General features: G+C 37.6%; 1 protein-coding gene across 6 annotated transcripts in view; it reads right to left on the bottom strand.

Moving 5' to 3' along the window:
* The window catches only part of SBF2 (SET binding factor 2), a 241,978-nt gene extending 215,237 nt beyond the window's left edge, over positions 1–26,741 (bottom strand). For all 6 annotated transcript variants that reach the window (XM_061999218.1, XM_061999221.1, XM_061999222.1 and 3 more), the window contains exon 1: positions 26,551–26,741. In XM_061999218.1, coding sequence (XP_061855202.1) covers positions 26,551–26,605 — 55 coding nt within the window. In that variant the 5' untranslated portion in view covers positions 26,606–26,741. The remainder of the gene's footprint in view (positions 1–26,550) is intronic.

Genomic DNA, 26,741 nt, shown 5'->3' with positions numbered 1-26,741 from the left:
ATTAAATGTAGTTTCAAACACTCTCTCTAAACCATTCTCCTATTTGTTATCCAAAACAGGAGCCCTTAAAAGATACCGTTGTACCATTTAATGGCACACACGCAAAACCTCCCATGTCTATTTTTCCAGAACACACTTCTAATTCCTTCTTTAGTGCTCTCAGCAACTATCCTCAGAGCAATTTATTCCTAGAGAAAGAATTATCAAAGTACTTTTCACACCCTACTACATACCTTTACACAGAATTTTCACTTTCCAACCTTTTAATACTATTTTTCCTCTGTTTAACTGTACGTGCAAACATTTTATGAAATGAGAGATTTCACCTGTTTTTAAAAGGAAAACAAACTGTTTTTCTAGTCTGCATCTGGTCGAGCATTGCCTAGATCACCCAGATTACACATGAAATGTTACCTTCCATATCTGTTTTTCTTGTTCCTCTAATAACACAACTGAAGGCATTTTTTCTGCTACCTGTGACCCAGGAACATGAAAAGATATGTTAGAAGCTCATGAATAGGCAAGACTAGTCTACCACTCCATTGTAAGAAGCTATGCTACCATTGTAACTAGTATGACAATTTCATGTGGGTTTTATCATTAAGTAGTGTGTTTGAGGTCTTTTTCCCCAATCTGTAACTAACAGAGATATGCTTTAGGAGGTTGGGGAACCTGTATTAAGCTATAAATATCTCTATTTTACAGAAGAGCATCAGGGTGCATGGAATTCTCCATCTTACCAGTTTCCAAAGCAGGAAAGGACCATTTTGTCCTGGCTCAGTCTTAAAAGTCACTCACTTTTCCAAGAAGAGAAGCCAGAAAGCATAGCAAGAGAGGGCAGTAGAGGCTGCTGAAATGCTTGACATTGCCTAGGCAAGAGCCAATCTAAATATCACAGCAAGTAAGAAAGAGCTGTACAGCTTAACGGCTAGATCCTGTACCTCCAGACAAGTAGACGGAAAAACAAAAGGAAAGGTATAAACATGGAAAAAAGGTACACATCCTGATTGCACATTGTTTATCTACTACCATATTTTGCATTATGTTTTTCCTCTTCCAAAAATGAAAAAGAAAAATCAAACAGCCATCACAAAAGAACCCACAAGCACAAATTCAAGTAAATACCAAAGACAACAAAGCTTTTGCAGTTCTCTTAAGACCGAATCCTCAACATTCCCCAAAGAACATCCTCTAGCCAACCAGCCAGAGTATTACGAACCATAAAAAATTAGGTAGGATAAATTTAAGTCTAAACACATTATGAACTTCCCAGTTTTTACTTCACATCAGTTTACTTTTACCCCATTTTCTTCTACCAAGATTCAAATATGTTCAGAAATAGACCAAGATGCTAAGCTAACTTGGCATACCCGTAACAGAAAGCACATTGTGGGGACTTACTGACGGGATCATTGTGTTCAGAACACTATTTTAGCAGATATGTCAAGTGCTGTTAATGCCACCTAAGATGCCATTAATAATACTGTTAGGACAGGGACATACTACTACAATAGTTTGAAGAATAGAAGAAAACTCTTAAAGAAAACATAGAATTCATTTGAAGTCAAAACACACTTGTAATCCAAATCTGTCTCACATGAAAAACTGACTGTATGTTACGGTCTTTAATTTGTTCTACTGGGGGTTTTTTTGTGGTTGTTTTTTTTTTTTTTTCTTTTTCCTTTTGGAAGATGAAAAACGTAAAAAAGCAAAATACAGTAGCAGAAAGGTTTCAATACTGTATAGAATTTATGGGTAAACAAAAATAATGTGTAAGATTAGAAACTATCAATAATTTAACTTCTAACCTTGAATGATACTCCTCCAAAGGGTTGGCTATTTCCAGCTACTACCAGTTCATCTTTTCTTCAACATGACCTAGAAAGTACTACCTACATTCTTGGATAATTTTACACTGTAAATTTTTGCTTTAAATAGAATTCTGAACATCTACCCAGGTAATTTCAATGTAATCAAAACATTTCTGCATGTAAACTTACTTGTAAGAAGGTCAGTGTGAGTTAGCAAATGGGGAACACTAGAGCTAGAGCAGATTCATATCTACAAAAATTATGGGGCTAGCAAATAACTACATTAAAACAACAGAAAAGAAAATGCAATGTCTATCAGAGGTAGTAAGCATGAATTCAAGCTGTCCTTTTAGAGAATGAGATAAAATTAAGCAGGGAGGGAAAAGAAGAAGCAGAGAAGAAGAACAGGATCAGTAACCTAATGAAATATATGTAGGAATGTTGCTTTTTGTGATGCAAATTTGATAATAACACACTCCTCAATAAGCTTCATTCAAACCTGCTTTGTGATTCATTGTCAAACAAATAATTCTAATGATTCATTAACAAAAGAATGAATGATCTAATACAGTTTTGAGATAGACAATGTACAGTCTAGGAGAAGGTTGCCATAGGTTTAAACATAAACATTACCTTAAAAAGTGAGACTTTCTTTTCAGTTCACAAAAAAAACCATTAATACATAACCCTAAATATATAACACTACTGATAGCTTCAGAAGTGATGCAATTACTCCGTATTAGCAGCTTAAATACAGTTTATTTATTTATTTAACCTATTTATTTCAGCAACTTTGTTGATTCTGATGGACTACCTCAAAGATTTATTTATTGAATCAGTTCCAGTTTGGGGGAGATATACACATAGCACTGCACAGCAACTGCAATAATTTCCAATTATTTCATTATGTTCTGCAGAACAGCTAATGCTGTATTCTCAACAGGTCAAAGACAATTCACTTAAAAACTGAATTAAATGACAAATTAATAATCATGAATAAAGGAAAATTAGGTCTTGATATACTGAGAAGAATCTTCAGTTTTTAACCACTTTAGTCTTCCACAGAAAGAGGAGAGAAAACAGTGAGCAATTCACACTATAAGGACCTTAGTCTCATCTGTGCTACTAAGAAAGGTGTAATGTGAGAGAACAGCAACATTAAAGGCTAAGGGGTTTTTTGCTTTGTAGGGGTGACTGGTTTGGAGGTTTTTTTGCAAAATACATTTATCTAGGAAGAGAACAGTCCGAATGATGCAATCTGAGTTAGCTACAAATGATACTAAATCACTTTGTTCTTCAGTCAAGTTTAAGTATGTAAACAGTGGAGGTAAATACTTTCTCTGAGTACAGAAGAATTTACTTGAAATACCTTTCATATGCTTTAGAGTGTACATGCCTTTGGATGAGGAAAGTACAGGGAACTTCTGCTTTTTAGCTGGGAAAAAAGATCAGCAAAGATTCAATTCCTGATAAATGAAGAACCTGTCATATGAGATTAATCTGTCCGAAAGTATTCTGACAGTTTTCCTTTTTTTAAGACTACTGAGATGCAAACTTCACGTTACATTACAGACTTGCAACAATATGAGCATCTCCTAATAACTTTGTTTCTTTGCTACTTGCTAAATGCAATCTTTTCCATAATACGTATAAATTGTTCCAACTGCTTATATTCACTCTCTTCAAAAAACATGCTTTACAAGTCTTTCACATTATGTATGTTTGGCCAGGTGCCCCAGAACAGCAGCACAAGACCAGAGGGCATGGGGAAGTTGGTTATAAGCCACTTTTCCATGTCCCTTACCCTTTGCCTGCTAGGAATAAGATCAAGACTCAGAATTATGTACAAAAAGCCTAAGGGTTGTTCTTAAACATGCCCTTCAAGTGGCTGTTACACAACCTGAAAATTGCATGGCAACAAACGTTTCTTTCAGTGAGGATTCATCAGCTATAAAATTCCTAGCCCTCTGCTTTCTTCAGCCTCACAAAACTAGTACTAAACTCTGCTACCACTGCACTACAACCAAAAAAAAAAAAAAAAAAAAAAGTATTGAAAAGGAGATGTTCTGGACTGGCCATTAAGTTAATGAATTCACTGAAAAACAGAGCATTCTATGTCAGATATTTTTTTCTGATGTAATGTAAAAGCTTCCAGCTTTGTCATTCCATAACAATAATAATCATCAACCCTGAAGTTCTCTTCACTGTATCTGAAAGATCTTATTTAACTATTTTGTTCATAAAGGAAATCATTTTTACAACCTAAGGAAAAAGCCCAACACTTTCAAGTTTATTCTTTCCTCACTTTTCCAACCTTCTCTACATAATCAGTCACTCCTGAGGGGTAAAAAAAAAACAAAACAAAACAACAAAACAACTAAAAAGAAAAATTTTAATCCCTTCACAACACAGACAAATTACACAAACTACACCCATTCCACTGGAACACCTGATACAGCAACCATCAAAGAAGGGGGGAGGGAGGAATTACTACAGCCTATTATTTTGCTCAGGATGACAATATTTTCAGATGTTACCCCAAAAATACATACAGAAACACAAGACAAACAAGAGAATATATACTATATGTATTTTTGACCTCTGTATCTTGGTATATCTTATTGTAGAAATAAAAAATAACCATTAGAAACTTAAGACTAAAAATCCAGGAAAATGACATACAATACATTTAAAATTGTTTCTAGCTATTCTATGAAGGGCATTTTTGACATGCAAGTCTGGTCCACTAGGATAAAGGCTAACAGATATTCTATTTGACAAGCATCATAAGCAAAACCAAAAACTCTATCTTGCAAACAATCTATTTGCAAAAGTAAACAGTTTTATCACTGTATTATTAACAAAAGTACCAATATTTTGAACTTGTCTGTCTTTCTGGTTTAGTACGTCAAATAACCGAAGTACATATACAGATGAGAGATGCTCTCTAAATTTATCAGCTGCAAGCTTCTTTTCTAATCTAACCAGTGTTTGGTATCAGTTGGAACCTTGACACTGAAGGAAAACCATGGCAGAAAAACATTATCCAAGCTGAACAGCTGTCTTCTCCAACATCTCTTTTTTTACATGCAGTATTGCAATCTAGCCACCATACACTAAATAAATGCATAAGAATTTTCCTACAGACAATGCCAGCTCCTTGGAGATACATTATCTACTTTATATCAAACATTATTAAGGTAATAGAACAGTTTATACGCACCCTGCTCAGCCAAGCACACACTCTATATACCTCTATTTTTTACTCCTCTTTGCTTCTTAGTTACCCGTTTCAACTTTATGCAAACAGTCTTCCCCAATCCATCTCATTATTCATCTTTTACTTTCTAGCAATCATGATGACAAGAGTTAACTATCATTGCACTGCTACAGAAAAGTTCAGGTTACAATTTCAGTACTGTTTTTCAGTTCTATATCCTTAATAACTATGGCACTGGATAAAAGTGACAGTACACTAATCAAAAAAAAAAACCCCTTGCTAGATTTATTTCCTCATTTATTTGTTACTTTCTCATCTGCTGTGGAAAAATATAAAAAGGGGGGGGGGGGAAATCCATCAATGATTTTTTAAGGTTTTTCATTAAATCATGAAGGTACTACAGATGGCTAGTAAAGTGGTCTTCTACAGACTTATTACACCATGTTGAATCAATTAGTATGATAAAACCACAATATTGCAATATAAATATCCTGAGGTGCAACTTACAAAGAAGTCATTTGTCTTTACACTGAAGTAGTCTTCCATACACTTCACGCAGTTTTCTGGTTATTAGCCATTTATGCACAATACGATCATAACAATTAACTTCAAATTAAGAGAAATGGGAGAGATTTAAATGCAGAGATACAGTGAAATAAAACAGGAACCTAATCAAACCAATCCTTAAAAGGCATCATCCTCCAAAACAAACCAAAAAATTGTCTCTCCTGCTTTCTTCTCCCATCCTGAAAACTGGAAACGCAGATGTATTTTAATTTATATGCACAGTATGTGGAACTAAGAGAGGCCCATACCATTTTTACACTTCAGTTAGAGCACCACAAGTTTGCAGAACAAGAGTCAATGCTCCATAACTCACTGCCCTATCCTTGAACAATATTTCAACCATACAAAGGTTGACATAGTTTAGCGAAAATGTCTTCCCGATTCAGAGGTAAAAAACCCCTCTCGTGTAGCAGAAGCATGTCTTACCTTTCCAACCTCACGCTCTCTATGTATTACCTCCCTCAAGTGGCTGACCACATGCACTATAAAACCTATTGCTATGCATTACTGAAAGAAAGTACCTGACAGAATCCACGTGTGGATCTTAAGGCCCCAAACTTCAACAGAAAGCACATGACAAATTAACTACATTATTTCGGGGTTAAATGGGGGGGGTGGTAGTGAAGGGAATGGTGGAATTGGTTAGGTTTTTTGTTGGTGGTTTTGCGGTTTTTGTTTGGCTGGCATTTTGTTGTGGTGTTTCTGGCTCATTTCTTTGCCCTCCGAGGGCCCTCCTTGTTTTTGTGTAACTTATCAGGGTGGTTTTTGGGATTTATTTTTGTTGAAGTAGCAGCTAAAACGAGTTACTTAAATGCTTGCTACCAAGAATAAAAATATTTTGACAATTACCGAAAAGAGCTGCAGACAGAGAAGATGCAAACTTTCTACTGTCTGAAATTTGGAACTTGTTGCCATTCATTTGGTTTAGCAAAATAGTCATATTAAAATAACTTATTGTCAGCTGGTCAAAACTTCAGTTCTTTCAACAGGACTTGTTTTTCAGAAATCTCAACAGCTAACACTACATTGAAAACTCAGCAGTCATGACACAGTATTCCTGGATTTAGAGTACATCCTGTGTCCAGTCACATAGTGAATACAGTTTTGAATTTTAATAGGAATTTCCAGTATTTTTTGGCATCACCATAATTTTCAAGTGTTATACTCTCATCTTGCACACTAGGTCCCTGAGGACTTGCATTACTTAGTAACTATGTGTAACTTTCTGTTAAAACAAGGTTTGCACACATCATCCTATTAGATTCATCCCACATCTGTACCTGTCATTATTTATTTAGCCTCAGCGACTTTTTCATTAAGTTTATTGTCAACATAAACACAGAGAAGAATTTACAGAAGGTGAGAATGTTCAGAATAGGATATTTACTCTCAATTTCAAAGAAAAAGAAAATGTTTTTACTAAACATCTGGATCCTGATTTATTTTTATAAGCATCTTTTCTGCATAGAGGGGAAAAAAATAAACAACTCAAAATCCCATTCCTGAACGCATCACTGACATGAAATCTTCTTGTCTTATTAATCCTAGCAGGTCCCAACTCTATTGTGTCTATCGGAATAAATAAAGACATCTCAGCAACTCCTTCATGACTCAAACCAGAACATAACTAAGCAGACAATTCTTGAAAAAAGTTTCATTATAGCCCTCAATTTAAACTGAAGAGGGCCAAAGTCACACGTCTTATGTCCAGTTTCACAATATCTTTCTTCGAGGACCATATGATATATACTTAGAGCAGAACCTACCAGACTAATTCTGCATAGTCATAGCAACCTTCCGCTGCACCTTAACACACTCGCATACAGCAACACACTTTGAATGCAGTTCTGGAATTTCTGCACAATCTCTTTGGCACTGCATATATGTTCCACATACATATGCCAGCTCAAAGTTGCAGTTTATAGCTTGAGTGTGAACTGATCAACATTTTACTCAAGATTTTCCAGGTCTTTCTGGAAAGCTTACCTCTTGGGAGAGACACTGGGATTATTTATAATGAATACCATGGAACGGTCAGTATTACAATGCTGAACTCACAAATGCACAATACTTCAGTATTCACTCAGCACTTTCTTCTTCAAAACACCCTCATAGGTAAACTCAGAAACTATGGGTGAGAAGAAGACAGTGAGGTGGATGGAGAATTGGCTGAATGACAGAACCCAGAGGCTGGTGATCAACGGCACAGAATTGAGTTGGAGGCCTGTGGCCAGTGGAGTTCCACAGGGATCGGTTCTGAGGCCAGTCTTGTTTAACATCTTCACCAATGACCTGGATGAGGAGACAGAGTGTACCCTCAGCAAGTTCCCTGATGACATAAAACCTGGGAGGGGTGGCTGATACGTTCAGTGAGATCTACACTGGCTTGAGGGTTGGGCAGAGAGAAACCTCAGGAGATTCACCATGCACAAGCACAGAGTCCTGCACCTGGGGAGGAATAATCCCATGCACCAGTACAGGCTGGGCCCAAGCTGCCAATGCTATCCTGGAGGTCATCAAGAAGAGTGGTCAACAGATTGAGGGAAGTTCTCCTCCCCATCTGCTCTGCCATGGTAAGGCTACATCTGGAGTACTGGCTCTAGTTCTGGGCTCCCCAGTTCAAGAGAGATAGGGAACTTCTGGAAGGTGTCCAGTGGAGTGCTATCAAGATGATGAAGGGATCGGAAAATCTCTCTTACAAGTAAAAGTTGAGAGACCTGGGGCTGCTCAGTCTGGAGAGGACTAAGTGGAAACCTTATCAACAGTTCCAAAAAATACCATATGGCAAATATTGAGAAGATGTGGCAAGTCTTTTTTTCTGTAGTACCCAGTGACAGGACAAGGGGTAACAGGCACAAGCAACAATAAGTTCCACTTGAACACAAGGGAAAACTTATCTCCTGTGAGGATGAGGGAGCCCTGACACTGGCTGCCCAGGGAGGATGTGGAGTCTCCTCTGGAGGTTTTCAAAACCCATCTGGACACGCTCCTGTGCAACTTGATCAAGGTGGGGCTGGAATAGATGATCTCCAGACTCCTAGCATTCTGTAGTCCTGTGCTATGCAACAGATCTGTGCAATCTAGATGTCATGTCTAGATTCTATGAGAAGCAGTGACTGCTCATATAAAAAAATCATTTGTTTGCAATTTGAAAAGTAAAGTTAGATTTCACAAGTTAAAGCACAAGAAGTAAAGTACATCCATGAAAAGTCTGAGATCTGTTGGAGGGGGAAAGGCCAAGAAACTAAACATGAGCCAGCATGTTCAGTTCCAGGACAAGGGAAAAAAGCAGCTAAAAAGAATAGCTTGTTTTGGTGGAAAGCATTTTGCTTCTGTTTTTCCACTGACCTTTTATATTGTAAATCTTCAGCCAAAACTAAACTTGTTGATACCACTGTAGTAAAGTATTAAGATGAAAGCAATTAATATGGATCTTATTTTAGAGCTATCCAACAGGGAAATGAGTATTTTTTAAAGAATGAATACCTCAGAAAACACTACGGGTACTACCACACAAATATATTTTTTCAAAAAGAGAACTGTTAATTAAGGCTAAGATGCCCTTAATTATGCAGACTGTATCCCTCACATGGCAACTCCCACAGTGAAGACTCTATGCAGGCAAATCCTCAACAGGTTCCTTCCATTGTTTTACTGTACCATCCCACTGAGAGTAGGATTTGCCTTGGGCTGCATTAACAAGCTCTACAGACCTCTGTGTACCAGAATGACAAGTTCTGTTGTAACAGAGCAGTACTTTTTCCCCTAAACTTGAGGGTTTAGATTTCATGTCTGGTTAATGACTGAAAACAGAAAGGCTTATATTCTGAGTTTAAAAAAAACATGCATCTTTTCCCACCTAAATAAGTAAAAATTGCCTCAAAGAATAACATTAATTCTATGCTTGAGACAATCTGTAATATTTTATAATGTTTCTTTAGAAGTTCTTTATGTTGTCTTACCAAATAATACAAGTGTAAGTAAGTAATCATCAAGGTGGGAATAATGTAGAACACGAGGCATTATGACAGTATTTACATCAAATTAAAAGTCCTTTGCATCTTCTCACACATGGTAATTACATATTTCATGTTCCAAAAGACTGTCTTGCAAAGAGAGGCTGAATTTGCAGAGTGTTTAATTTCAAGCTCAATTCCAACATGTTTACATCTCAGCTGTTTCATTATACTCATTTTTCCCCAGAATTCGAAGTGATAATTTGGTACACAGTAAAGTATCCAAATGCTTTGTAAAGTATATTCTGCTACTTCTTTGTCATCAAATGTGCACATGAAGGATTACAGTAAAATTAAGCAAGAAATAAAATGAACATCTGTGTAAAAGACTTAGCAGAAAAAAAAAAACAGTCCCATCTTCAAGCCAAGAAACCAGAAGCCAATATAAGCATGCTTTACAATATGCATCTTGCCTTACAATAAACAGAAGAATCCTTCATAAATAATATTCTTTATATACAGAAAGTAATGTATTTTCTAAAATTTTCAAGGTGAAGCTTAACAAGTCTTTGTCTACTTTAAGTTTAGGTGCAATGTGGTTTGTTGTTTGCGATACCAGAAACATACACCACAGAAACGGCCAAGTGTAACTTGTTGAAGTTGGTATGACACACATTTAAGCAAAACAATCATCACTTTAAAAGCATTTCCAGGTTGGCTAGTTGACCAATAAAATAAATATTTCCATAACATCAAAAACCACATTGATAATTTAGAAAAAAGCACTTGCTTGGAATCTAAGTAAATACATACTTGACCCAAAACTTATTTGAAAGGTCCACATTTCCTGCTAAATTGCAACACCAGTGTAGCTTAATACTGCTTTACATTGGACACACTGTCACTCTAGAGAGTTATAATGACCTCCAAAAATTTAAACTTACTTTTGAATAGTATTTGCCAACTATGTTAAAAATTAACATATCTGTAAGTTCAAGATATTTTTGCAATACACGATCAAGTCAGATCACTTGAAATTTTCAACGGAGTTCAGGCAATAGAGACAGATTAACCCTTTCTGTCTTCAATTCCTTGTTTTGAAAGCAGTATCTTCAGACACATCTCTTGTTCATCTGTCCCAAACCTAAACGATCCTCCCCACATCTGAAATCTGTAAAGATGGAATCATCCATATAAGGGACTTTTTAATAGCCCACACTGCTCCAGAGATATCATGTAAGTTATTTCTCTAACGGCCTCACATTAGCCTTAAACCAAGTGTTTGTAATTCCATATCACACATCATTGCAAAATCCTGTTTCATACCTTGCTCAAGATACCACATTTAAAATTCAACTTGTAAATGTAATTTAGCACATCTCAACATGCAGTTGTTTGCTCTGAGATTCACTTCCTCCTGATCTAGTCTTCAATGGTGTGCAACAAGAAGTTGCCTCAACTTTCAAGTCCTTTACTTACCACTCCACCACCTTCACACAGGATTCTTCCTCTGTACACTGCACACTTGCTCTTTAAAAGACAATATTTTTAATCTTTCAGCTCCTCATCCATTGCCCTTTTTCACTCCTTGTTGTTATTTAAAATTATTTTCTATAATGCTTCCTGCCTCTAAGCATTTACAGAGCCACGCTCTTTCAGTAAGCAGAATTGGAATATAGAGTTGTACACACTCAAACCCCAGCAGACATCATTCCCACACATCACATATCAAACTTCCTCATGTCACAATTCAAAATTTGTTCAAACCTTACAGAATTTTGTGACTGGAAGGTCATGGCAACTGTCTACTAGAACATTATTTTCCCTACAACTTCCTTGCAACTGCCATTTTCCTTCAGGTGATGAGATGCACACTGAAGGTCCACACAGAATTCTAAACACTGCCTTCCTCATTTGCGTATGGCCTTAGTACATTTACAACCAGAGTACAAAGAAAAAAAACCCACAGCAATCCAACACAAATCCATCTGTTCTCTCATTCCACATCAATTTTTTACTGTACATATTTTTTGCATTGATAAGGAAAGTTATAAAACATTTTTTTTCTACTCAGAGTATCAGCAATGCATAAAGGATGAAGAAGCAACCTTTATTCTCTTTTTTTAATGGTGTAACTAACCAGCTGCTAAGGTTTGGGTTTTTTAAGTCTACATGCCATTGCTCACCTACAGGTGATGAGAAGTGGAGTCATTTGGGACTTTCCCACCCTGTGTATTTCCTGTGGTTCCAACAGGCTAAAACAATTAAATAATATTTTGATCTTACCAAAGCAGGATTTTTACATAACAGCTGTAAAAACGCACATTAACAATACAATTTTAGTGCTTTCACTGTTTTCCTCATGCAAAATATTTTCAGAAGGCAGATGATAAATGAAGCCTTACAAAGAAGAATGATTCACATATCCTGGTAGGCCAAATATTTTGTCTGGACTGACTATAGACTAAAAACACAACAAAAACAAAGAGTTTCCAGTAAGTATGAGCATATCTTATGGTCCATATGTATTCAGCAAAAAATAATTCCTCACCCACCTGCTAGAATGGCATTAATGTCAATGTTCAGGCTGGTCATCAAAGCTACTGGCCAAATCCCACACAAGTACACGGAAGCCACTTTTGTAAAGAAATATGAGATGATCTCAAGAGAGTTTGACTCTGAGTGCTTAGACACGTTTTGCTCTGCATTTTCTAGTGCTCCATAAATTCCATACAGGTGGAGGGGAGGGGGCATGAGCAAGACCCCACAGTTACCTGCCTTCTGTCACAATGAGATTTCAAAGAACTGCTGTGTCACCTTTCAAATATCCCTGTGTTACACCTTGACAGAGCCTTACAGGAACGCTCTGCTGTCCAAAGGGACTTACCTGTATGTACATTTTAGAAGAATAAACTGGAACACATACTGAGTAGAAACATAATACAGAAACAATATCCTAGAACAACAGGATCAAATAAATAGCCACACAGTGCAATCCCATCAGTGCTAACTTGACTTAAACCAAAGGGAAACTGGCAATACATGCCAGTGATCACACTCACACAAAGGAAAATGCAAGCAAGATCGCCACAGTAGTCAAAAACATCTCACTACCTCATCTGATACTGCATGACAAACTTTGTTCTTCACAGCTGCAGAGAAGTTCTAAACAGTATGTTTAGCTTCCCAGACAAAAACAAAAAGAATGAGTCTACTTCAAAAAGGCAAACGAAATGAAACCCATTGTTTGAAATACCCAAAAATGTCCACAAGTTAAACACTATTTATTTGTGTTCTGGCTTTCAAAGGTTAACAGTTTATTTCATTCCCTTCTCCTCGAAGAAAGCAGCTGCCAGCATAACTCAATTGAAGTGAGGATCAACACAAAGAATGTACTCCTTTAGAAGAGATGCTGAAAAATTTGTTGTAAATCTACATACATGAACTTTTACACATCAGAAGTGTTACTGGGTATTTGTACTACTTCTAACACCAACAGTCTTCACTAAAGGTGAACTTCCTATGATGTGACATATTTTGTCCATGTAGCATAATGTAATAACAATATCTCATCTCCAGGCAGTTTAACAAGTACTGCAAATGTCACTTATCTGATTAAAAAGAAAAAAATCCACCCAAACAAAAAGTCCTAAAATAAACATCAATTTGCGATTTTGAACAATGAATATGTTCTTTTCGTTTTGTAGATATCTCTTCAAACTGCAATGAAAGAATAACGTATGAATCTCTGCTTAGGTACTAAATCATCCATTTCCTTACTGCCACCTCACACCCCATAAATAAGCTATGCTGCCAAGATTTTACACGTGCAAGTGCATTTCCAGTGCATGCACCATTAGCAATTAAAATAGTTTAAAAAAAATACTTCATCCATACTTTGTAAATGCGAGAAAATGAAGAAAGCAGTTGTTTGAAATTAGTGAGTAATTTAAGAAAATAGAGCAGCATCCATGTCCTGCCAAACAATTAAATGCTACTTGACTATGGGGCCCATAATAAATTAGTAGAACACAACCTCTCCCCTTCTGAGATTGTGGCAGGCCCAGAATATTAACTGCAGCATATTGTAACGTGTCTAATACAAAGGAAAGCAGATATTCCTTTAAGTGACCATAAATCATAAGAATGCTACTTTCAGATGGGTTTTCTACAGAAGCAAGGTTCATGTGATCAACTACCTTGAACCCAGATAAATGCTATCTACTAACCTTGATTTTAAAAATGTTCGTATTCAAGACACCCTGTTGTTTGTCTGGTAGCACTACTACTAGGGACATTCAAGATAAAAGATAAACATGTGCAAAAAGATGTCACTAGTTCAGTTGTTTATGAACTAATTTGCTAACTTGTTTCTCCAAGTAGTCTGACTCTTAAAATATAACCCTATGTGTACCACAAAGCATCTCACATTCAATTTGCCTGGGAACGTCAATTGAACAGACCTGCAAATTTACAAGTCTTTATGTGATTTAAGGCTTGGTTCTTATTTTGGAGTGGTTTTTTGTTTGTTTTTGATTGGACTAGATGATCTCTAACGGTCCCTTCCAACCCTACCATTCTATGATTCTATGAAACACAAAACATAACTGAAGCTGTTCTCTTTATATATCTATATATATATAAACAGAACATATGCACATACTTTTTATATATATATGCATGAATTATTAATTACCTTCAGAAAATGCAGATAATAAACATGTTAGAGGATAAGACAAGTGTTCAAAGCTATCTTGAAAGACTGGAAAAAGTTATGAAGAAATGTTAAGAGCATGACTAAAGTAAACTGTGAAGCTGCAGTTTGGGCAGAACAGCTGATTGAACTTACACGGGATAGTTAATAACTAATATGTTAAGAGTTTAGTTAAACGGGATGTGGAGGTTAAAGCAGACCATGAAATGACTCTCAATGTTGCAACATTTTTTCCCCCAAGTAAAAATATAATAAAAATCGGAGTGATGCCTACACATGCAGCTGCCTGCAAAACCAGTAAATAACAGTCTCATTATTACTTTTGGTAATATTTCATATAAGTTATCAAATCCAGTCTGGTCACCACACTTCAAGAAGACCAGCATTAACATGCTTAAAACTGTACCAAAAGCTACTTGAGTCGAACACCACAGAAACCTTTCCATAAGTCTTTCAGAGTAGCACTCAAATCGACTGACAAAGCAGGTTGTGAAAGTGCTGTTATTGAGAGGTTTTAAGAAAGAGTCAAAGAAAGATCAACTCCGCCCAAAAAGGCTACAGCTCATTGTGTCTTGGGGGTGAGGAACTGACAGAGTGATTTCCCAGAGTCCTGGTTCTGTTTTTCTTAAGATGAAAGACTATGAAAACCAGGGAGGAGCAGGATCTCCACGATTCACCTCATCTACTCTTGCTCCCTAGACTGCAAGTTCCAACATCACAATCTTTTCTGGTAGGTTGTTTGGGTTTTTTCTTCAATTCCATACTGTTTATTTCTGAGTTCATTTTTGTCATTATCACCAGACTTGAAGCTGATGTTTACAAGAACCATCCCAGCAAATTCCAAGAACTTTTTCACTAAGTGACAATAGCTGAATTGGACATTATTATTATGAATGTATGTTAGGAACATTTCTTCTCACTACTCTTTGTACTTTAGCTTGTATTTACCAGAACTGCATTTCATCTAGTTACCCAGTATCATGAACTCTTTCTGGAACCCTTCACCATAAGCTTTAGATTCAGCTATCCTGAGTGATTTTGGTTTGCTTCTTTAAATCATCTGCAAGTCTCATCCCCTAACTATTTAATGTCTCCTTTTACTTCATATTTACAAGTTGAACAAAAAAGGTCTGCAAAATTAACTTCAGTAGTCCATGCTATCAACTTTGGCTATGAATAGTGACCACTTGCTTCTATCCTTTAATCTACTCATACCACTATGAGATTCTTACCATTTAACCAGCGACAGCTCAGATTCTTTAAAAGCCCCAGATATGAAAATTTGCTGAAAATTAAGATTGGCAAGACGTTGACAAAAACCTTGCTCATCTGCTGTAAAAAATGAAAGAAGCATATGATGCTTTGTGCAACTATATTACGACTACTATAGTCCAAACCATTTCTTGGCAACTGTCAAATCCATAGAATTAAAAAGACTCAGGTCTTCTGAAAACTATAAATTAAATCAATTTATTAAAATGTAGAATTTATGTTTTGATCTCTGCAAATCTATTTTCAAACCCTTAAGAAAGCACAATTAATTTTAGGTAGGGAGTACATACCAGATTTAGACAGTAACGCTGCTCAATAACTACTGCTCATTTCTAGACTTCAGAGGGATTTTTTTTTAAGTTAGACAGCTTTGTATCAGATTTTTCACAAAAGCCATGTGCTTATCCTTTGGTGGGGAGGGGGGCAGGTATTGAAGAGTTTTGCACAACAAATAATTCCTGGTACAAAACCTGTGTAGTTGTACATAAAACAACAAAAAAAACCCCACAAGACAGAGCACAGAATTATCAAACATGAGGGATGCTTGATCAGAATACCTGATTAATTTTTATATTCTGTTGAAATATTTATATGAGGGGGTTTTTTTTCCAACACAAAGAAGAAGGTTCTTGATAAAACAGGAACCGATTTTTGATTTGGAACTGTATGCTGCAGTTAAAAAGTCCTCTGCTTTAGCATTTCCAAGTATTTCCTTAGTAGCCATGACCTAAATTCTACAAGAAACCTGAAACAAGAAATATAGTGATTTAGGGGGGGCTGAGAGGAAAGAAGTTAGAAATAGGGAAACAAAACAAATCACAAACTTTATTATAACTTTAAGCACACTGTCTGAGAACAAATAAAACATACAGAGCTCCAACAGGGGAAGACAGAAGTTGCACAGGTTTTGTTTTTCAACATCATATCTTTAGTCGTGACAACTCTGGGAAAGGGAACATCTCCAAGGTCACTTCCATAACACATACAGTACTATGGGTCCAGTCCAAGTTAAGACCTTTTTTAATTACTTTTATATAATTCTTATGTCTGGGTTTTCTAACTTCAAATAATGATAAGCATATTTTCAAGAAATAACAACAGATTAGGAAAACAATACCTTTCTCAGTTGGGCCTCTAAAATCCTATCTCATTGTATCGAGGAACAATCCTCACTTTTGTTAGATGTGGATGTTAATTGCTAACTTCTGCCTTCTACTAGGCTACTAAGAAGAAGTGCTGCTGAGACTATGTCTATAGACTAGATCAGTAAAGCCACTCAGGCTTGAACTGCAATTTTCTAAAAATGAGCATTTTAATAAATAACTGGACCATATATATTTTTTTTTAAAAAAGGAAGAGAAAGAAACCCATAGACAAACACATAAACAAACAAACATTTTAAAAATGCAAAAGGATCTCAGAAGGTCAGAAAGACAGAAAGCATGTTTTCTGTATACTTTACAAGACCATTCTCTAACAGAACATAAAATGCTTTAGTGACAGTCTTGCCTCTTCCAAAAAGATGCCATGTGGCACAAGAGAACAAAATAAGAACAGCCCACGCAAGGATATTTTGTTAAATATGTATGATCTCATCTCTCTTCATAATAAACACTATAAACAAAATATTTGGAAAGCACAGTACTGAAACAACAACCTTACAAAAGCATCCCTACTTGAATCGACACTGTTTACTCAGTGGCAAACCTGGTATCATTATTTATGCAGATTAATTAAACAGGAAAGAGAACCTTTTGAAAGAAGAGTTTTGAATTCCAAATCACAAACATGTGCCTCTCTATGGTTCTGTTTTCTTTTCAGTTGCCTGTAACTGAAAAAACATGACACTTGCTTTGGCTGTCCTGCTGAATTCTAATGCCATCACAGCTGACACACCACAGCTTTGACACTCTAGTCCTGGTAGAACCTGCTGAGATGGTTTGGGATGTTCCAGTTTTTTGCGCTGCTTCTCTGCTGGAAACAATCAACCCCTCAGAGCTGGAAAAGGGGAATGTGTGCTCAATGCCTCAATCATGTCAATACAAATCCACGTGTCTCAGCTTAAAGCATATTTACTGGCAGCTTGACTCAAAACCTCAGCTCATTAGTGGAACTAGCATGGAACTGGCACTGTAAGTGTCTAAAACTGCTGTAGTGGCAGTTGTCTCCAGCTAAAGGGCAAATTTGAGACTTCCACAAGCATTATCATAACTCATTTTAGCAAAGTGAACCCGAATTTGTTATTTAAAATAAGCACTTAATTTTTAGCCACTATAGAATACCTAGAGGAAACATTTCTCTGCAGCAGTTTTAACACTTTGAACTTGCCTGTATTTCTGAACACAAACTCTAAACTCTGACTACTTATTACCACAGAAAATATACTTTTATTCTGTGTAGATATCTCATCATCTTATGTGTTTTGGAAATACTATTAAAAAGCATCTATTCAAAACCTTGGGCTTTCTACCACTGCTGAAACTTGCTCATCCTGAGCAACGCACACGCTAACCAGTTTCTCATTTTGGAAAAGCAAGCAGCTCCTCAAATGAAAACAAACAAAACAAAAAACCCAAATTCATTAATTATACTTCTGAGAAAAGTGAGGTGAATCCCAAAGGCAGTGTCCAGACAGCAACTCCTTCTTCGCATAACAGGGAAATACAACTAGTTCCTCAGCTTGACAATCTATTGCTCAGGCAGAGGCCTCAGGCCCAGGTAGTTTACAAAGAACCAAATTCCGCCTCAAAGCTCACCCACAACCTCTCCAGTCACAGCACCTTCCAAACTGCACAAAAGCCAGCTCAAGGGTTCACAAGTACTAGAAGATTTCAAAGCTGGGAAAGAAGGTATCAAGGGCAAATCCAGACCCTTCTACTAGGCACAATGAATTCAACAGTAATTTTCAATTAACCCCATTAGCACCCACTACCAGCTCTTACAGGATCAATATTGAGAGCTGTGTCTACCACTAAATAAAAAACAGTGAAGAAAAAAAAAAAATCACAGACTGGAGATTCCAAGAACTCACAACCTTACAGACCAGAAATAGATAAAATTAGCAATATAGGGGGAAAAAATGTAGTTTAAAATATGTGGTTTAGGAAGGAAAAGTATGATCATTTTCCCTTTAAAATGTTCTTTAAGAAATCCCAACTTCCTCAAAAAATGGGGAACCTGCTTCTCTCTTCGCAAGTTACAAATAAAGAAAGAAAACTGAAATTCTGCTGTGATTTCTACCAGAAAAGTCTGTATTAAACTTAGTTTAAAAATAGCACATACAAACAATACAGAACACTAGCAGCTTAGTCATTGCACAAGCTTCATAAAGCTACTATGTATTTTTCTGGGAAAACACACTCATGATGAAGACACAGTTTTGCAGTTACAAGGCATGTGGCTTTGTTATGCAATTACAATTTGCATTTTTATAAAAAGCAGCCTGTGCAAATAGCATTAAAAACACAGATTTCTTAATTTACTGTTATTTCAAAAGTACAGTGTGCCCATTCAACAGCATTTCAAGAATTAGAAGTCCATTACAGTTGTATTTATGACAAGATCACAATTTGGTCCTTTGAAGAAATCTTGAGTATTTTGTTAGTCATGCAGTTTAGCTTCTGCTTACTGCCACTTAGGAATTGTATTTATAGTTCATAGAACAGTAGTCACAAAGAAAGAACAAGTGTCTGTATTTCTTTGTCCAAAGCAGAAATACACACGGTGAATGTTCAAATTTGAAATGTGAGAGAGCTTAACTATGCATCAATCAAGGTACAAGGTTGTGCTATAACTGGTGCAGCTGTAAGGAACACAGAAGCAGCTTGAGTGCAACACTTTTTAGATATGCAAACAGCCAACAGCCATAAGCATTAGTAAGGGTGCTCTAACCTCTTATATAGAATAACTATTTTCCATTCTTTCTTACCTAGCCAAACTAAATGTACCATATTAAGTCTCAGTTATTAATATCTGCCTCTAGCTCAATTATTTTAGAAAACTTCACACCAAACACTTTTTCTGTTTCTAAGAAATAAGAGTAAGGTAAAGGACATTTTGCCTAAACTAAAATTCTACCAAACACTTTTAGCCCCAACAATTACATCAGGGATGAAATCTGGCCTTGGGGTATATGTGATGAATCAATATTTATTTAAAGATGCAAACCACATAAAATCAGTCTGACTGGACAAAAGGACTTCACCTCAGAAAAACACAGAGTAGATAAAAATGGATAAAGAGAGATTAAGGGAGAGAGATGGAAGGGAAGGAGGGAGAAAGAGAGAGATGCTAGGGTCAGAGTGTCTTCTGGGGTAAACCTAGAAATCCAAACAAGAAAACAGAAAGAATTTTAGAACACCAGAACATGTCAAACGGAGCAAACAGGAAAAGTGGCCACTCTCTTACAGCACAAGCGTTCCCAAAAGGCATAGAAGCGACATGCAGCCCTCTACACAGCCTGAAGGAGACACTGCCAACTGACAACACTCGATACTTCTGGCATTAATATTTACAGCATCTGGCAAGACTAGCTCAACAAAACCCATGTTCCAAAGCACAATTTTCCACAACTGAAGTCAAGATTCTAGAAAGAAGAGTTGTCATTCCTTCGCATCCACAAGTATCTGAGAAATCCTCTGCCAGAACGTCTCATCTTCCTTCCAGTTACTATTCCATTAGATCCAACATATAAGTCAACCATTTAAAAAGACATTTCTGATCTTGCTGAAGACCTATTCAAATGTCAGACAGTGAATTTTCTGGGTTTTGCATTTTTAAATCCTAGGCAACAACATACGAACCACATTAAAAGGACATTATTCTTACCTTCCCCCCCACCTAGAATTTCCGAGTGATTGATTTTGTAACCGTAGTAAACATTCCTTTGTCTCTTTTTATCCATTGAAGTCTCCTAAGGTCTATTGTGGTTTGCTGTCCTGAATGTGTACTCAGATTTTGTGATTTCTGTGTATTAGCATTCCTCTACTACAGCTACCCAAAACCTCAGTCTGCACCGTCATCAACTACTGGTTTTGGCTGCAGTACTACAGCTTCTTACCTATGGCCAGTTTTGTGGAAATTTTGTGATCAGTTTGTTGTTACCTTGAGCACAAGACTAAAAGGCAAACAAAGAATTCAAACTATGCTCAATGATTGCATTTTTTCATATTTTACAACTTGCAGAAGACTGAAAACTGAGAATTGTAAACATTTGAGACATGAAATCATGATGTAGCCTGTCACCAACAGATAAGCAATAACAAGCATGATTCTTGGCTCAATGAGCACGGATTTAGCTGCCAAATCCCAATCAACACTAATTGGATTGTCCTTGACTTCAGAATATACCACTGACACCAAAGGAATAATTTATTTCAACAAATACATGTAACTGGAATAGTTCCCACAACACCAAGTAGAGGAAAATCAGTCAATAATTATAGTGTTATTGTTAGAAATATTTTTTTCATTATATAAGCAAGAAGCATGAAAATCTCATGTCACTGCATGGAGGAGTAAAAGAAAAGATGAATCAAAGGACAACTTCCTAATTACAAGTATATACTTGTAAGACACAACTTTCACTGGTGTTTATCAAGGCTGAACAGTGAATCTACTGTTCCACATTTTAAAACGATTCCACAGCAACCATGGTTTTCCTTTGTTTTCTACTTTGAAAGTAGTAGTATTTGGTGATGTAGCTGGTATCTTTAATTCATGTCAGTGAACTCCCATAGCAGTATAACTATCTTCCTCACTGTTATAAGACTATTCTGTGTGTGATGATGAAGGAGTTAAATGTCATTTTCATTGTCCCTCCACTGAAAAATATGCTTGCGGTTATAGGAGGCCAGTGCTGAAATAGTATTCAGGCTTGCATAACGGACTGTTTTCCATGAACACACTGCAGAAAAAGTGTCTTTTTGTTAGATAATCCACAAAGTTAATCCAGGACAGAAAAGAGTAGACAGAATTTCTTTACTGCAGTTTAGTCTTAAAATATCCCCTAAGATATGAAACGCTGCTTCCGTCAACAGAATCTGTGTCCTCGCATTTCAGGACAAATGAAGAAAACAGAGAATACACACTCAGCCTCCATGAATCTCCTGATTTAAACTGAAAGGCTGAAAAAACCCTGAATTTTAACTGATGTTGTTACTATAATGGCAAGACCAAGGGAGCAAAGAGTTTCAAATCCAAGTTCTTTAGAGGTATTCACTAGTAGACATTTGATGGAAAGTTACACTGATCTGTATCAAGATTTGTCAAAAATTATAGTGAATCCATAAATGAAAATAAATTTTCTTAGCCAATATTATCTATTAGAAAAAGCTGCTTGAATGCATTTTAAGAAAAAACACTACCAAAAAAATACTAGTGCTGCTGGGTTTTTTTTCCTCCAAGTAAACTTTCAAGATAGCCTTATCTCACAATAAAAAGGCACCAATGGAAGGACTCTTCTCTCAGTCTGTTTTCAGCATGGCATTGTGAAGACTCTTGCTTTTGAAAACAAAACTGAACAAGGTCAAGGTCTGTAGAAATAGATAATTTCTTATGGTAGAGCAACAGTTTTGGTTAGGACAGGTTTTTTTAGACACTCATGCCCTTCTCCAGTCAGAGTCAACTACAGTAATTTCTTACCAATACAGAGTTATTCGCATATTTGCATTCTTCTTCAGTTCTGATATTAGACTTGATGTTTCATTAAATTCCAGCTACAAAAATTCCCCTGCCACAAAAAAGGAGGATTTTGGTTTTGTTGGGTTTTTCTTGCCTTTATGATTTCCCTAGATTGCATCTGAATCAAATTAACCTGCAGCACAGGTAAGAAAGCCACTGAAATAACAGTTGATTCCCTTATTTTTGTACATTTTCTGTTGTACACTCTTATAGATGGGCTAGATCACAGCAATGCTTAACTATGAATATACAACAAATACACCAAAAAATCCTCATGATATTATATGCTATTTACTCCAAATCTGAAAAGAATATTCTTGACAGGCAAAATCTGCCCACAGAATAAAGAATCAGACAACTGCATTTAGGAACTTCTCCCACTCTATCATCAATCACTTGTCTCGTTTCAAAACCTACCAAGATATGAAGCTATGTTAGACAAGAAAGGCTTCGCTGAAAAGAAGTTGATAAAAATCAGAACAGAAACAACCACAACAGAGCCTACACATGTTATATCAGCATTTATCAGTTATGACTGGAGCCAAATAAAACTGCTACACTGTTGCAAGCTTTCTTGCATACACAAGCAAAAGAAAAAAACATTAGTCTGCCTTCTTACAGAAAACATTCTGCTCCACCTCAGAGGCTTTCTGTTAACTGCCGGGTACACAGCAGCATCCTATAGGAAAGCCATTATGGGCATATGGGCAAACTAATCAAATCAACTATTTAGTTCTCTTCTTTAACCTTACCTTTCAGCTACTGAGCTAGCACAGACACAAAACGTTCTCTCTTTTACCTTTTCCAAGTGCCATCACATGAAAATTTCAGGGATAAAGTTATGGTTACAGCTTATATCAGGAAAAAAATGAACCAAATCAAATAGCACTTTCTCATGCCTTTCTGCGACCCTTGCAAAGGTCTGTGTTCTTTCTAGATCCCATTCACATTTCAACATGCAAACATATCAAAAGGGCATATTTGGCAAAGCACATCAATTACACTTCTAAAGGCATGGAAAAAGAAAATGGATATACAGTAAGGTCTTTTGGGATTTTCTCTGGCTTATAACCTACAGTGGTTATATTATCTAGCACCTTTGTTCCCTTCAGAGACTTCTCTAACTAGTTACGTAACAGCTTTATTTTGTGCTGATATTTTGGAGAAAAACATAGTTATCTACCTTAGTAAATTTCAGCAGAACACAAAATCAACATAGTAATCCACCTTGGTGTATCACCAAAATCCTTCACATTTCCACTGTTAGAACAGAAACAAGTGGTTTCAATAATCTGGGGGGATTTTTAAATCTGGTTTCTCAAATTGTCAAGATGCTGAATACTAACTTTTGATAGAAGCCACTGCTATTACGGTTCTTTGTAGTGGCTCAGAATGCGTTACACAACAGCAATTAAAACTGATCTATTTAATCTTTCACTATAAAAGTAAGATAACAGACTGAATAATTTTTAGATAGGAATACAGTCAACTGTATCTGAAATACATAAAAGCTAGGTGAATCCTTCACAACACAGAGACTTCTCCTTAGCTTCTGATGTGCCTGAAAATCTACTGACACTTAGGCTGTCAACAGCAAAGCTCATTCACCACTCATGTTGAACCTCCATCTTGCCAAGCATGAATAAACTGTAACACCAACTATTGAAAAGGCACCTATGGTTCTCCTCACAGCATGCAGGAAACTAAAGCACCTAACATCTTTGTGGCCAAGGTTCTAGGGCCATTTAAGCTGATATAAATTCAAGCTGCGCTGATTTGTTCTGCATGCTCATAGTGGCATTCACCTGACATTCTGGTGAGCCAATTCCATTTGAAAAACTGGCAGAAAAGTAATCCAGAAAAAAACCCCACAAAATACGATGAGACAAAATACTCATCGGGAAAGGTCTTTCTGACAGGTCAGAATTCTAAAACAAGCTGAAAATGAAAAGAAGATTTAACACAATAGGAGTAACAACTCTAGGACTACATAACATCAATTTAGCGCATATTATCCAAACCGCTGTTAGCGTACAGGCTGGAGAAGGGAGGTTACAGGATTTTTGTTTGCTTGGTTACACAAAGCTATTCCACATATTGTTCCTGAAAAAAAAAAATAATTATAAAATGTAACTATATTCAACATCAAAATCAAACATATTAAGCCAGAAGGCTGAAGATTAAAAAAAAAAAACCACAACCAATCCAAAATACACAAATCAAAACATTTTAAGTTTCAAGGGTAGTAAGTCTACAATCCTAGAAGTGTTTGTGTCTGCTTTTTCACATAGAAGGAAGCATAATAAATGCATCAAGAACTATGATTTTTACAAGAAAAAGAAAGGTCAGTACTGCATGTATTATGGAACTGCATGTGGGGGTAAAGGAATTTGGAAAACAATGCATGCCTAGTCTTCAACAGAATGTTGTTCCTTCAAGCATTTTTAGTATGAAGCATGAAATTAGTAATAAGTAATTTAAATAATTAGGTCTAAATAGTTACTTTCTGGGTATGACCTTTTCAAATTAAGGATCTGGTTCTGGAGTTACTTCTGAATCTGCTCAATTTCATCCATGAAAGCAATTCTACTGAACTTAACCAGACAATTTATGTACAGGAAGTTAAACACATACTTAAACACTACAGATGAAGACATTTTACAAACATAAAGCTTTCCAATGTAATCTGTAACTTCATTTCACATAGTGGCTACGTCAGATTGCTCATACTCTTTAAGAAGTCAGTCTGTTTGGTTTGCCTTCTCCTTAAAAGCATGCTTGGATTTTTTAGTTGCTTCTTTCTTTTGATTTGAGCTACTACTGTTGTTGCAAATGTTCCAAACAGAAGGTCTTTATATTTAACATACAATACTGTACATTTCATTTGTCTCTTACTTTTGTCACTATAATTAAGACAAGTCTATTTCCAAATGAGCTGGAAGAACCACGCTGTAGTTAATGGAATTATAATATTGTTATAGTAAAATCTAGGAGATACTTAGTGGACTTGTGTAACCCACTGTATCTCAGGGAAGTCATTTCACCTCTGTGCTTAAAAAGTTTTGTTTATTTTTAAACAAAGAAAACATTGCTCTAACAGTTTATTAGCTACACTTTTACAGTGAACAAATAGATTACACAGATCTGCTACTTCAAAGAATTACTTGAGTGTTGCTTGGTTTATGCATAGTCAAATAAATTAGAGGACATTCAACTGTTTAAAGTATTGTTTATTAGCAACTTAAATTCAAAGGATCATTCTGAGACACCCAGCACAAACACACACCAGTTGACAATCATTTCATTTTCAGATCAGTTTATATAGTGATTTAAAGTCTCTCCAGCAACAGATGTGAAAATAGAAGTTACATAATAGAAACCACTTTCTTTACCCACTAAACTATAGCAGACACCACCACTTTCAGAAAACATATCGATTCTCTAAGAAAAGCAGCCATTCCTGAAGAGCCTACCGAGTGCCACAGCCCTTTCCCAGGTGTTAGCCGCGGCACCTTCTGAACAGCGATACGCTGCAAGCTCCCACTCAAAACAGGCAAAAAAGGCACAGTGCCTTCCAGGGCCGTTCAGTCTTTGTTTCGCTTTGAGGCGGTGGGTGTTTGTGTCTCAGCTGGCAGCACAAAGGTGGGGGAGCGGCGGCCGCTACCGCCGTTATCTGCAGTGAGGCGCGGGAAACTGGCATACCCAGACGCCGCACTGGCCTCCGCTGCCTGCCCGGTGAGCACCGGCTGCCGGTCAGGGCGGGGGGCCGGTGCTGTGCACGCCCGTGGGCGACACTTTAAGCTGCCCTCACTTTCTCGAAGGAACCGCTGCCCGCTTCCGACGGCCGGGGCGCTGAGACAACGCCACGGGGTCCGCTACGGGGTCCGCCCCGGCCGGCTACCGCCAGCGCGACCCCGCGCCACGGCCCGCTCACCGCGGGGCCGGGGCCGGGCTGGGAGGGGGGCTGTCAGGTGGGTTGAGGTCGCCAGACAGAGGCGAAGCCACGCCGCAGCCCCGAGGTGCCAAGGGCCGGCCGGCCGGCCGCCCGGAGGTAGAGGAGCCCCTCCACTTTCCCGCTGGCCCGCTCCGCCTCGGGAAAGAGGGATTAACCCTTCCCTCAGCCACGCCGACCGCTTCGCGGGGGTGAGGCCGGCCGCGCTGCCTTCAGCCGCCCTCCTCCCCGCGGCCGGACACGCGCTCCGTGTGCGCAGCAGTCTCCTCCTCCTGCGGCCCGACCGGAGGCGGGAAGGGGCCGGGGCCGAGCAGGAACGAGGGGAGGGGGGAAGAGGCCAGGCACCGCGGGGCAGCCCTGCGCGCAGCCACACCTACCTGTCTTCTCGTGGTCATAGCCCACCACGATGAAATAGTCGGCCAGCCTGGCCATGGCTGAGAGGAGCCCGCCTCAGGCCTCACCACCCCTGCTGCTGCTGTGGCGGCGGCTCCCGGGAGGCTCAGCATCCTCCCCGCCGCGCCCGCTGCAGGAGAAGCGGCACCACCTCAGCCATGTTGGAGGCGCGGGC

The sequence above is a fragment of the Colius striatus genome, chromosome 7, assembly GCF_028858725.1.
Source record: "Colius striatus isolate bColStr4 chromosome 7, bColStr4.1.hap1, whole genome shotgun sequence".
Taxonomy (NCBI): Eukaryota; Metazoa; Chordata; class Aves; order Coliiformes; family Coliidae; genus Colius; species Colius striatus.
The sequence above is the reverse complement of the archived record's forward strand: the minus strand, read 5'-3'. Positions and strand labels throughout refer to the sequence as shown.